The sequence below is a fragment of the Plectropomus leopardus genome, chromosome 10 (genome assembly GCF_008729295.1).
Source record: "Plectropomus leopardus isolate mb chromosome 10, YSFRI_Pleo_2.0, whole genome shotgun sequence".
Classification (NCBI taxonomy): domain Eukaryota; kingdom Metazoa; phylum Chordata; class Actinopteri; order Perciformes; family Serranidae; genus Plectropomus; species Plectropomus leopardus.
This window is the reverse complement of record NC_056472.1, coordinates 31,139,144-31,151,705: the sequence shown is the minus strand read 5'-3', so window position 1 is coordinate 31,151,705 and position 12,562 is coordinate 31,139,144. Positions and strand designations below refer to the sequence as shown.

General features: G+C 40.0%; 1 protein-coding gene across 1 annotated transcript in view; it reads left to right on the top strand.

Annotated features, from left to right (window-relative positions):
* slc49a4 (solute carrier family 49 member 4) overlaps positions 1-8,928 on the top strand; it is a 69,457-nt gene extending 60,529 nt beyond the window's left edge. Inside the window, exon 9 of the mRNA XM_042494088.1 lies at positions 7,752-8,928. Coding sequence (XP_042350022.1) covers positions 7,752-7,867 — 116 coding nt within the window. The 3' untranslated portion in view covers positions 7,868-8,928. The remainder of the gene's footprint in view (positions 1-7,751) is intronic.
* Positions 8,929-12,562: the final 3,634 nt, after the last annotated feature.

Below are 12,562 nucleotides of genomic sequence, written 5' to 3'. Positions count from 1 at the left end.
TATGAATTTACCTCCTTGTCCATTTTAACATCCCCGAGAGGCCGGTCGTGGTTCAGTGAGCCCTACATGGCCTCTTGACTCTGTTGTCCTGTTTTAAAAATCCCCAAAGTCTCTGAACCATGTGACTCAGAAACATGAATGGAGCCTCCGGGCAATATATCGGCGCTTGTCGCTCTTTTTCAATTTCATCTGCTGTGTGTTTGTGTCATTTAGCGCGGCTCATCGGATGGAATACAAAGCAGCAGAGAGGTATTGTGGAGCAAAGGAGCCTCAAAGGTTTTGTAGAGGAAGAGGAGGAAGATGAGGGAGGGGATGGCATTGAGTTTCCGTTCCTCTGCATGGTGGTGGTGGGGGTGGGGACAGAGAAAAATAATTGCAGCAGTTCTTTAGTCCTGAGATTTTTTTCCCTTTTCTGCTAACTTTTGCATTCTCGTCAGAAGTGAGAATGTCTTTGCCGGCAAACTTTTTCAACCCCCCATAAAGACTGTGGAGGTGTTTTAAAAAAACAAACAGGCTGTCTTTGTAGAGCTCCGTCACTCCTGAGAGAATAAAAGCCCTTTTCATTTGTTTTTGAGAGAGTGTTGAATCATACGTGAGAAGCAACATTGACAGAGTAAATGAAGAGCGGCACATTAACTCAGTTTTTTGGCAATCATCAGGAATAATTCATGTCTGCTCGCCAACCTGTCGATCTGCTGCAGAATTACTCAACTTGCTTTGTTTGGGGGACACTTTTACAAAATGACAGAGGCCAGAGGCCAGTCACAGCAGCCCAATACATGTTTCCAGGATTTTAGGTAGGGGTGCACGAGTTTTTACCGCTATGATGATATATAACAACTAATTTGGCCGATAACCGATATTGATATATCCACTTTTTTACCAACCCAATTTTAGTGATAGTCAAGTCTCGTCTGTAGTTTACTTAACATCATATTACGCACACTGTTATCGTGACGGCACAGCAGCAGATGGAGACATGAAATACAACACTTCTCAGTGTATGTTATATTCATTCATTGTGCAAAATAAGAAAAACACTTCAACTTAGGGTTTGCACATGTTCACTTTATATATATATATATATATATATATATATATATATATATATATATATATATATATATATATATATATATGTGCCAATATTATCAGGCATCCCTAAATTTAGGATGTTTCTAGGATCTTTGCCCTGTTCTCAGATATAAGGATGTTTCTCAGAATTAAGGACGTTTCTAGGATTTTAGGACCTTTCTAGGATAACGGATTGCTGTGCAATTATTTTTACTTTTGTGCTGTCCCTGTGAAAATAGACAATAATTTTAAGCCATTGGGGGTTTCGGCTAGGACCTTTTTTTTTGGTTTGGCATTTTTTCCTCTATTGATAGGACAGCTTGAGATAGACAGGACAGGTAGACGAGAGAAGGGGGGATGATGCAGCAGAGGGCCAGAGGCCAGACTCAAACCTGGGCCACTGCAGAAGCCTTACCCATATGGGGCGCACACCTTACCAGGTGAGCTAGTGGCCGCCCCCACTGGCACATTTTTGATAAACAAGCTCTATTGTGAGTGTGTTCCCTGTGTGAATCGCTTTATTGTTATTGTGAATTAGAAAATGGTTGGGGAACTATTTGGCACCTTATCAGGGCCAGTTTTGGCCCGTAGGCCATAAGTTGAGTATAACTGATCAGTAAATATTTCTGCATGCATCTTAATGACAAAGTGGTCCCCTGTGTGATGGATGATCTTTACACAAAGCTGGTTTGTGAGTCCTGAGGTGTGACCCTGGTCTTCTTGAGCAAAGGCCGCAGCCATAAAGGAGGATGGAGCTGCATTCATTATAACGCCGCATTGACCTCAATTAAGACTGATTAAGGCCATAAGATGGCTGTCGGCACACGTCTCCGTCTTCATCTGTAGCACCAATGTGCTGACGGAGGCAGCTACAGTAATAGGCTGTTAATATGATGAACTGTCACACTGTTCACACTGACGTCCTCTGAATATGATAATACAGCCACAGTGAACCTGCTGGAGTTAATGGCACCGCTGATGGATTGAATACTCGTTTGTGGCTGATGTCCAGATGTCACGGTTCAGTTAAAACTTAAACACAGCAGGCTGAAACGCTCAGCGTCCTCAGCCGTCATGGTTTATTCCTGCCTCGCCCTATTTTTGTACTTTTTTTATCCAATTTTTTTACTATCTGTTTACTTAATAATTAGAGCATAAAATTTGAGAATATCTGTTTAATACTTAATACTTTTGATGATATGCAGCAACAGATAGCACTGGAATTAAATATAGAATTAAAAGTCAGAGAGTTATGCATTATCGCTATTGACGGATTGCAAATGTGCAAAAATCCTTCCTGTGTCGTAGTTGCATTAAAGCCGTGTAGTCCTACCGGACGCCAACCACGACTGCTATTATTATTAATCATACCTCCACTATAGCACATATGATTTTTATCGCCACATGCATAAACTACAATGTTTGAATGCATATGCATGCTATCATAAATTACATTTTTTTATATTTATGTGTATTACTTTTGTTATTGTTACAATTATTGTTGCTGTGCATTTCTACGCCTCTCTCTCCCTCTCGCTCTCTCTCCTGTGTATCATTTATCATATACTACTGTAATTTTTATTGTTCTTTACAACATCTATTGCACGTTTGTCCATCTCAGAACAGGGATCTCTCCTCAGTCGCTCTTCCTGAGGTTTCTACCTTTTCTGTTCTCCCCATTAAAAGAATTTTTCCGTAGTCGATGTGAGCATCTGAGGACAGAGCGATGCTGTAAGCTGTACAGCCCTCTGAGGCAAATTTTGTGATGACGCTTTGTGATAATGGGCTCTGTAATTAAAATATAATTGAATTTAACTTAACTTGAAACAATTTCGGTCAACTGAGGGGTGTCCGACTAATGATTTGAATCTCCAACTTTCAAGGGGCGGCCCCACAGGTCCACGTTATATTTATGTAAGAATGTTTTCATGAGTATCTTCCTCGTAGTCATGACCTTCTGTGCAGTAATAGGTGACTGCTAACCCTAACGTGACCTCTTTGCCCTAACCATAAGTGTGTCCGCCCTTCTTTGATGTGACTAGTACTAGCCAATCACAGCACTTTAGGACTGGACTAGACAAAACACTGGGGGGAAAAAAAGGTGTGCGTCAGGATTACTGTGCACAAATTTGGTAAAATGGTGGGAAAAAAAGGACAAAAAAAGAGAATGCAGAACTTCACTTCACTCTCTTCCTCTTCAGCAACTTTATTATCAGCCGTTCAGATAACTCTGCAAAGTGCCCCAACAATCAACATGAAAGCCTCATCATGAAATTAATTAAAGCAAGCAGAAGTTAAAAAGTGTAGGAAGATTATGAGGAAGGATTTAAAGATTCCAGTGATTTTATTAGTCCAAGCTTCAGTAGTCCAGTCACCTTTTAGTGCTCAGACTTTATTAACAGGAAGCTGTGGCTGCTCACTGTATTATAGGAAGTTTTTAGACTCGCATCACAGCTCGAGCCAACCGTATCCGTCCTTTAAACAGAGATCATTAAAATCTAATAGTCAACTTTAAAGCAAACCCGTGAACTGAGGAGCCTCTAGAAATCAGCACAAAGTGACGTCTTTCCTCTCTCCTTCCTTTTATCTCGTGCGCTCTAATCTTCTCTCTTCATCCCCTCTCCTCCTCCTCAGTCCCATTCCTGTCTGCTTCCAAACTTTAACTGTTCCCTCCAAACTTTGCTCCAGCCGTGTCCTTAGAGATCAGAGCAGAGCAATTGAGCTGCTTGTCCATTTTTATCACATAAACCCAATTGAATTACCACAATTACCAAGCTCCCCATTAGCATTCGTTAAAGGCTGCATGCCCAAAACACAGACTGTGTGTCTCCAACTTTAAATGGACGAGACTTAGTAGGGCGCACACGTGAGCAAGCGAGACGAAGCTAGACGGAGAAGACGGCAGGTCAGATAAACACAACTCCATTAACCCGCCTCCACACCGGGTCTCCTGCTGTCCGGCTCACACACTCCTGATTAATGAGGCTGCTTCAGGAGTCTCAACACCTCGCCGCAAACACCCTCACACAATCCCTCACCTCCTCTCAAGCCCTTTCTCCTCCTCCTTTTTGCATCCATTTATCCTTTGCTTTCATCTTCACACCTCTTACCCTTCATTCTTTCTCCTTGTGCAAGCGGTGAGGGATCGCACTTACAAACGTTTCTGGCAAAACTCTTAATTTGCCAAAAAGAGGCAGCAGAGTGCAGTTCAAGCTTGGATGGATTACTGAACAGGCTGACCGGGCTCAGGCCCAGGGGCCCAAAGTGTCTGGGTCCCCCTGGCTTTCACCTGTAAAATGTCACCTAATTTAACACATAACAACCAGCAAGAGGCCCGAAATGACCTCAAAGAGACACAAAACAACTACAAAGAGACAGAAAATGACAAAAACGGTTTAGGAATTTCTCACTAAACCTGTAGACATAGCAAATCATCTTTCAATAGTTATTTCATTACCAAGATAGACAAGTTAAAAAGCCCACTGCAGCCAAAGAGTATAGAGTTATCGTCTAAATTAATAGATCATCTTATGAAAGACAAAAAGTGTAGCTTTGAATTCGAGAAAGTAATTGCTGCTGAAGTTGAATTGATGTTAATGAACTGTAGGAATAAACCACTTGGGGTTGACGATTTTGATGGGAAGCTGCTTAAGCCCATAGCTTTGTTAATTGCTCCAATGGCAACACATATTATTGATCAAAGTCTCACTGTAAATGTATGTCCACAAGCATGGAAAATATCCAAAGTGATCCCAATACCGAAAAATAAAAAGTTGCCGTTCTCAGAATCCAATAGTCGACCTATAAATCTATTACCAATTTTGAGTAAAATAATGGAAAGAACTGTCTATGAACAGATTCATTCTTAGTTTCCTAACAATAATTTAATTCCTAATTAAACTGTTCTTCAGTACAGATATACACAAGTATTCCACAAGGCACTCTGCTGGGGTTGATTTAATTTACCATAATCCAAAACTACATCATGTCAATGTACAGTACTATACAGAGAATTTACTCCCGAATCATATCACACAACAAAATAATGTATATGGCTTAAAAAAATGCTAAAGAGTACTGTTTAACAAGAAACTTCAGTAATTAATAGATGAGCTGGTATTCCAGGGGCAATCTGTTAATTTATGTTAAATAATGACATTTATCCGTTAGATGATGATAGATTCAGTCGTCTGTTTTCTTTGTGTTTGTATGAAACTGTCATTGTTACATTGTTTTGTTTTATTTAAAGTGGATGTGTACAGTGATGTGTTATGTCAGTGGATGTGATGAGTAGTGTGAATGTGTAACTTTATATTGTCATTATGTAAATTGCATATACCCCAGGAAGAATAGCTTCTGCTTATGCTGAAGCTAATGGAGATCTAAATAAACAAACAAACAAAGGAACTGCAAAGTGACAAAATATCTACAAAAACTAGAAAAAAAACAACCACAAAGAGACACACAATGACTACAAAGAGACACACATTGGCCACAGAGAGATGCATAATAACTACAAAGTCTTTGTGTCTTGCTGATGTGTAGTAGAGGTCACGGGGCCCTTTGCATATCTGTGCCCAGGGGCCCATCGTCTCATAATCTGCCCATGAGTCAGAGCGCCCGTCTCTTCATGATCAGGTCCCCTGACCCCGGCGAGGGAGGCTAATTGACGATATTATGAAAAGCCGGCTGATTGGAATCGAAGTGGAGCCGTTGTCAGCTGAGTCACATTGTGCTGGCAGAGCCCTGGGGCCTCCGCCGCCTGTTACGACCTGGTTTCTCTATATTTAGTCTGGCTCGTTATCAGGAGCCGAGCAGCTGCCTGCTGCCACCACATCCTCCGCCCTGGCCGAGAAGTTGGCCCTCGCCGCGGAACGTAGATTCCGCTTAATGTCTCTGTCAGGACAAAAGTCCTCAAGCACCTCTGTGGCGTCGAGGCGGTCGGCTTCACAGCGAGGACCACTTAATGCATTTGAAAGAAGGGGCTTATTGATTTCGGTTTTGTCCAGGCATGTTCGCGCAGGCTGCATGGCGAAAATCTGAGCGCGCGCCTCACGGAGGCTGAACAAGAAGAAGAGGTTATTTGTCTGATGAGTTAAGATGCCGACGGTTCAGTGCAGCTGCAAGCCTCCCATCTGCCCTCCAGATTCAGCATTACTGCAGACAGCCAGAGCGCCTCTCCTGTGGTTAATGGAGCCTGAACAGAGCTGAGAAAATAGAACACCTCATTCGGCTCCATGTTTGGGTTCAAGTGTAGGTCAATGATAATGGCGAACGCTGCCAATATCAGTGAATTATTCAAGATGATTGTGATAGACAGGCTGCTCGTATTTCTTGTATGGTATGTTAGGAATTCCTATTGATTAGCCATTTGTCCCATAGGATACTCATAAATTATTCAGTGTCACTTCATACTTACTCTAAGTTAGGCGTCTGGATGTACGTAGATGGCTCATATGTTTTGATAAAGGGACTTGGCGTGGTGTGTTGTGGTCTGTCTCTTAGCACTGAGGCGAGGTCAGTGGTTTATTTTCTGTTCAGATTTTGAGCCAATATACAGTAATCTTTCTAACTGATCGTATGTGCATTAATCCACACTTCACCTGCAGAGGGAGCTGAATGTTATGTTCACATGCATTGTCCTTATTTATACATCAGTAGGCAGGTTTTCATTAGAGATTTGCTCAAAACTTAAGCGATATTTTTGTAATGTCGATAAAATCAAAAAATATACTTTGCACATCTATATCATGGGACAGGTGCATAGGAGAGCAATATGTCAAGGGCTGCAACAATGAATTGATAAAATCAATTATAATTGATTATTAAATGTGTTGGCCACGCATAAAATTATCAATTCGTTGTGTGGCGTGATTATTACTCACCGTTTCTCTAGCAGAGCTCCTCAGGAGCGCCTCTGCTGCGTGTCAGCGGCAGCACAATTAGAGAAACGAGGCTCGCCGATTTTTTTACACGTGACATACGTGTTTGTCAGCAGAAATAGACAGTGAAGATGGTGTTTTGGAGATTATATTGACTCTGTACCACTTTTTACTGCAGTTTAAAATTCTCTCTCGGTCACAGAGATGAAGAAATACAAAGACGGCTGTTTTACGCCGACATCCCTTTCAAAACAAAAGTCCTCTGATAGCGTCTCTGGACAGAATCCCATCATCCATTTTCAAAATAATTGTTAGTTGCAGCCCTAAATATGTCCATGAAAAAATTAACAGGTAAACACCCACACACTGTCCAACTTGCAAGAAGACTTTCACCATCTGAGGGGACGTTCAAACTTGTGTATTTATAGAACAGCCATTAGAAACTCCTCTCTCTGAAATGACGTGTGATTGGTCAAAGTCTCCCATTACAGTCCAGATTCTCTAAAACCTGAAAACTGAGCCAAGAAAAGGTGCAGAAGTCTAGTTTTCTCTCAGACCACTTGAATTACAATATGCTCAAGGTGTATTATGGGACTTTTTTGGCCAATGAAGCCAAAATAAAACTGCCTACCCCACCTTTAACAGAGTCAAAGACTCAGTCATCTACCTGCCTTCACCTGCTGAAGAAGACCTCTGCAATCTAACTCAAACATCTCTGTCTCTCTGTGTCTCTGTCTCTGTCTCTCTCTGTCTCTGTCTCTCTCTGTCTCTGTCTCTCTCTCTTTTCTCATTCAGAGCTGTCGTGGTTGAACTGGTGTCTAACCGGCTCCTGTCTCTTCAGCCTCGTCCTCATCCTCTTCTTCAGGGAGTCTTACGATCGCCTCTACCTGGACGTCTTTGTCTCCGTGTGACACTGGAGGACAAAAAAAAAAAGAAAATACGGTATCTTAATAATAATAAAGGACTGAATAATTTTTCTTGCACAAAGAAGAGTGGAAAAGGAGAAGAAGGGAAAGTGGAAAGACCACACTTAAGATTTTAGGATGTATATAATGGTAACGGTGGTGATGGGCTGCTGTCGCACGGCCGCAGACAAGATGCCACGCCGATGTTTACTCTTTATACGTGATCGACTCAATGCCATATGACTGTTTAACACATCGTCACCTGTTTTTATTCGTCAGTCTTTGTTTGTGTGTGAACAAACTTTTGTGAACGGTTTAATTCTCTTAACCAGGCGCGGCATGACGGACTGTTAGTAAATGTTGTTTACAGATAATATTTAAAGTTGTTCTCAGTGTCGCCCCAGTGTGGCCGCTCGGCTCACCCTCCTGGATCGCATTTCAACACTCAAGCGTCGGCCCCTGCCGAGGAAGTAAGGGGCGGTAACTGCTGAGTCAGGGCTAAATGAGGGACCTCGTGGTGTCTTCGTGCTGCGACTCGCTGGGGAGGCTAAGTGACCTGTGATACTATCACTGAGAGGCAGGTACTCATATTATGTTTTATCGCCCTCTCAAGATGAATATTATGCAAAAATTATCTACCAAATTGACAACTGGACGCCGGCCAGAGAGCGGAGTTGGAAAAACTTGCGCTTTTAAGAACTGTTACATCTTCACATTTCAGGAGTTGTTCAGCTTATTTATGGGGAATTATGTTCATTTACGGGAGATTTGCTTTTTAATCTAACTCTAATGTTTTTTAAATGGTTTTTTTTTCTCAGTTGCTTGCCAGTATTTATTGGAAATGTCTCAACACTAACACAGTTAACACCCAGTTTCACTGAAACAGGATGTTCGGTTACGATTTCATCAACAGCTGAGGCACACTGAGGGAGATTGTTTTACTATTTACACACTGTAAAATCTCACAAGCTGATTTCACTTAAAATAATTCTGGAATCTGATTGCCTTGAAATAGGAACGCAAAAACAATTACTAATCTTAATTTATGTTTACTTTTTATCAAATTGTGACTCAAAATGTAGTTGTATTTCCTGAATTTTGTGAACTTGTTGCAACTTAAAAATGAAAAGTGAAATAACTTTGTTCTTTCTAAGTTTTCGCAACTTCAATTAACTTGGTTTACTGAAGTTGCTAAGAAAGATTGATTTAATTGAACTCATTTTTAAATTACAACAATTTCACAAAATCAAGTAAATATAATTACATTTTAAATAAGCTTAACAATAAGTTATAAAGTAAACATTTATTAAAGACTAATACACTGTAAAATCTGACAAGTTGACATTTTACTTAAAATAATCAAGGATTACCTTAAAAAATGTTAGTAAATACAATCATTAATTCTAATTTGTTTACTTTATATTCAGGTTTACTTAAAATTTAATTATATTTACTTAATTTTGTGAAGTTGTTGAAACTTAAACATGACAAGTTTAATTAAATCAATCTTTTTAGGTTTTAGCAACTTCAGTAAACTGAGTTTACTCGGCTATATGTCTGTATTCTGCTGGTTTCAAATTAGTCAGTTGTATTTGCTTATACATGTTAAGAAAACAGAACTCGCAGATCTCCTGACTTCATTATTGGCAAAATTATCTTCATCATGATCAAGTTAAATCAGACTAACTTGGTTTATTTAAGTTCATTTTACTTGTCATTTCTAAGAGTTGCAAAATTAAATAAGTTTAGCTAAATTTCAAGTGAAATTAATACTTGGGTATAAAGTAAACATAAATTAAGATATATAGTTACATTTACATTACTTTCTCAAGGCAATAAGTTTTTAATATTATTTTAAGAAAGATCAACTTGTCAGATGTTACAGCGCAGACATGAGGATTATGACGTAATTGGCGAGCAGTTCCTCCTCCAAAGCACCAGCAGGTGTCTCTGCGCCAACTGAGAGTCTAAAAAATGAACCTGAAGGGAAAAAAAAGCTGACGTTTTTATATATACAATTTTTTTTTTTTGGCTTCCTTGACTGATAAAACCGGAGCTATGACAAAAAAAACAGCTCCACATCTTGAGGGACTCAACCACAAAGAAACACATCAAGGCGAAAAGAAAAACATCTGTCACTTGCAGACAAAGTTTTTCTCTAACTTGTCAATGACTTCTCTTTGTGTCTTTGTCTCGCGCAGCAGCTAAAGAAGTGTTTTAATGCGTTCTCTTCTGGGGTTCGACGAGGCTCTGTAATGTGTTTCCTGGTGCTTGTTATTTTTTATTTTTTACTCTCCTTGTACAGAAAAGGTTGTCTTTTACCTTTTGACGTGTTGCCTTAATTGCCCAGTGCTGTGCGTTCAGCCTCCCTCTCCTCCACACTGTGACTCTTTTATCTGTATATATTGTTAAAGGTCATGTTCTTCTGTCCAGCAGCACACACTCTGTGGTTTCCCGGGCTTTGGGTTATAAATGTCCTCGTTCTGTGGAAAGGAAAAATGTGACTGTTGAATATTTCCAGCACCTTATTAAAATAAACATTTTAAGATTCCTGTTGTTCTCCTGGTTTTAACAGGCGAATTGAAGGCTATTAAAAATGTGTCTCTGACATCTTTTAGCTGTTTGACAGCAGTTTGTGATGTTTACTGTGCTGAACTGTATCTGTTTGCTTGTTTGTTTGTTTGTTTCTACTGTGTGTTCACTGCCCTTCAACCTGCTGCATTTCTTTAGTCCAACATTAGTGGTCTTCTTTATCTACCGAAGCCTTTTACTTACCTTACATTAAGAAACATTAACCCTTTGAAACCTGATTTGATTTCTTCAAAAACACGGAAATAAGGGAATTAGCAACTTAAGAAATTATCCCAAAGTTAGCAAGAAATTAGTTAAGTGTTACAAAAAAGAAAAAAATTACCTGAAAATGTGCAAAAATCCTCAGAAAAAATAGTTTTAAAAAAAAGCAAGGGAATGGCCAGAAAAAAAGTGCTAAGATTTTTAAATAAAACAAATGGTATAATAATATAAATATTCCCACTGTAACATAGTTTTATACATTACATTAAAATAATAATTATTTTTTAACAATTACATGTTTTGTACATTTTCCTAGTTTTTTGCTAATTTTCTTTCTCTCTTTTTTAAGATCATTTTCTTAGCACCTTTTTTTTTTTTTTTATTTCTTTGCAATTTTCATGCAAAGTTGCTGATTAATCTTTTTTCCACCATGTTTTTGACAGAAATCAAACCAATTTGCTCTGGTTTCAAATTTTAACAGCTTGTGAAAAGGAATCTGATATCAAACCAGGTTTCAAAGTTTAAAATGTATATATATATATATATGTATAGCACTGAAGTCAGGTTGTATGAGGTATTTATCCATCGTCACTGTATTACATAGAGTAGATGTTGATCAGCACGCTTCCAGTTTGGAAAAAAACGGCATGAGTACCATGAAAGCTAGCAAACCGTGGATAGTCAGCAACAAAACTCAATTTAGCCACCTAAAAAACATAAAGTGTATGCAGTATTTTGAGTATTTTCATGGCTCTACTTTAATGTCAGACAGCGATTTCCAACAGTGAATATAATCACTTCGCTCTTGTGTCATTATCCAGCTGCTGCTTCTCCATATTGGGGGCATGCTGACACATTTACCGCAGGTAATACACTCACTATGGATAAATACCTCATACAACCACACTTCAAAAATTCAACCCTCAATGTTGAGTCATTCAAACACTCATGAAGCTCTATGTGTGTACTTTTACCTCTAGTTACTTTTGCAACAAGTATGTTTGAGTACAGAGCCAGAAGAAGCTGATTCACTCTTCAGATATATTTAGACTGAAACTTAGAAAAGTGGTTTGCTTCCATCATCACAGTTGAGCTCCTCACTCAGAGCTCTCGCAGCTGTTGTCATGAACGCTTGTACATCCTCATGTCCGCTTCAAACTAACTCTCCTGTCATTTCAGATCCCCCCCGCCGCCATGCAGTGTCACCCCCCTTTCCCCATCACCTGACCTTCCCCGCCTACCTGCTCACCTTTCCCCACTTTCCCCATCAATCCTGCAGCATGTAAACCGCCTCATTCCCATTCACTCTTTGCCAGATTGTCTTTTGTGCTTCCAGCTGAGCTCTCAGCCTTCTGCTCTGCCTGCCTGACTTGCCAGTTTGATGCCCTGCCTACCCATCGGACCGCTGCCTGACCCCTTTGGACAGGACGGCCTGTTTCGTCTGCTTCCCTGGACGTTTGCCTCGTCTTTCACAACAGGTACATGTGACGTTTTTCCCGGACCTGCTCGTCTCTGAGTCACGCACCTGGGTGAAAGCCTTTTCTCTGCTTAACCGTCACAGCAGCGGTGGATTTTGGTCCAGGATTTGCTTCCTCTACAGCAGGGGTTCTCAACTTGATTTTCTTGGGGGGCCACTTTTGTAAAGACAGAAGGCCAGGTGGCCAGTCGCAGCAGTGTCATACATGGTTCGCAGATTTAAGGATGTTTCTGGAATTTAAAGGACGTTTCTAGGATTTTAGCATGTTTCTAAGCTTGTAGGACATTTCAAAGATTTGAAGACGTTTCTTGGATTTTTGGGCTGTTTCTAGCATTTTAGGGACATTTATAAGATTTTAGAAGGTTTACAGGCTTAGGACATCTCTGACTTCAGTATAATTTTAGGATTTTAGCACATTACTTGGATTTTAG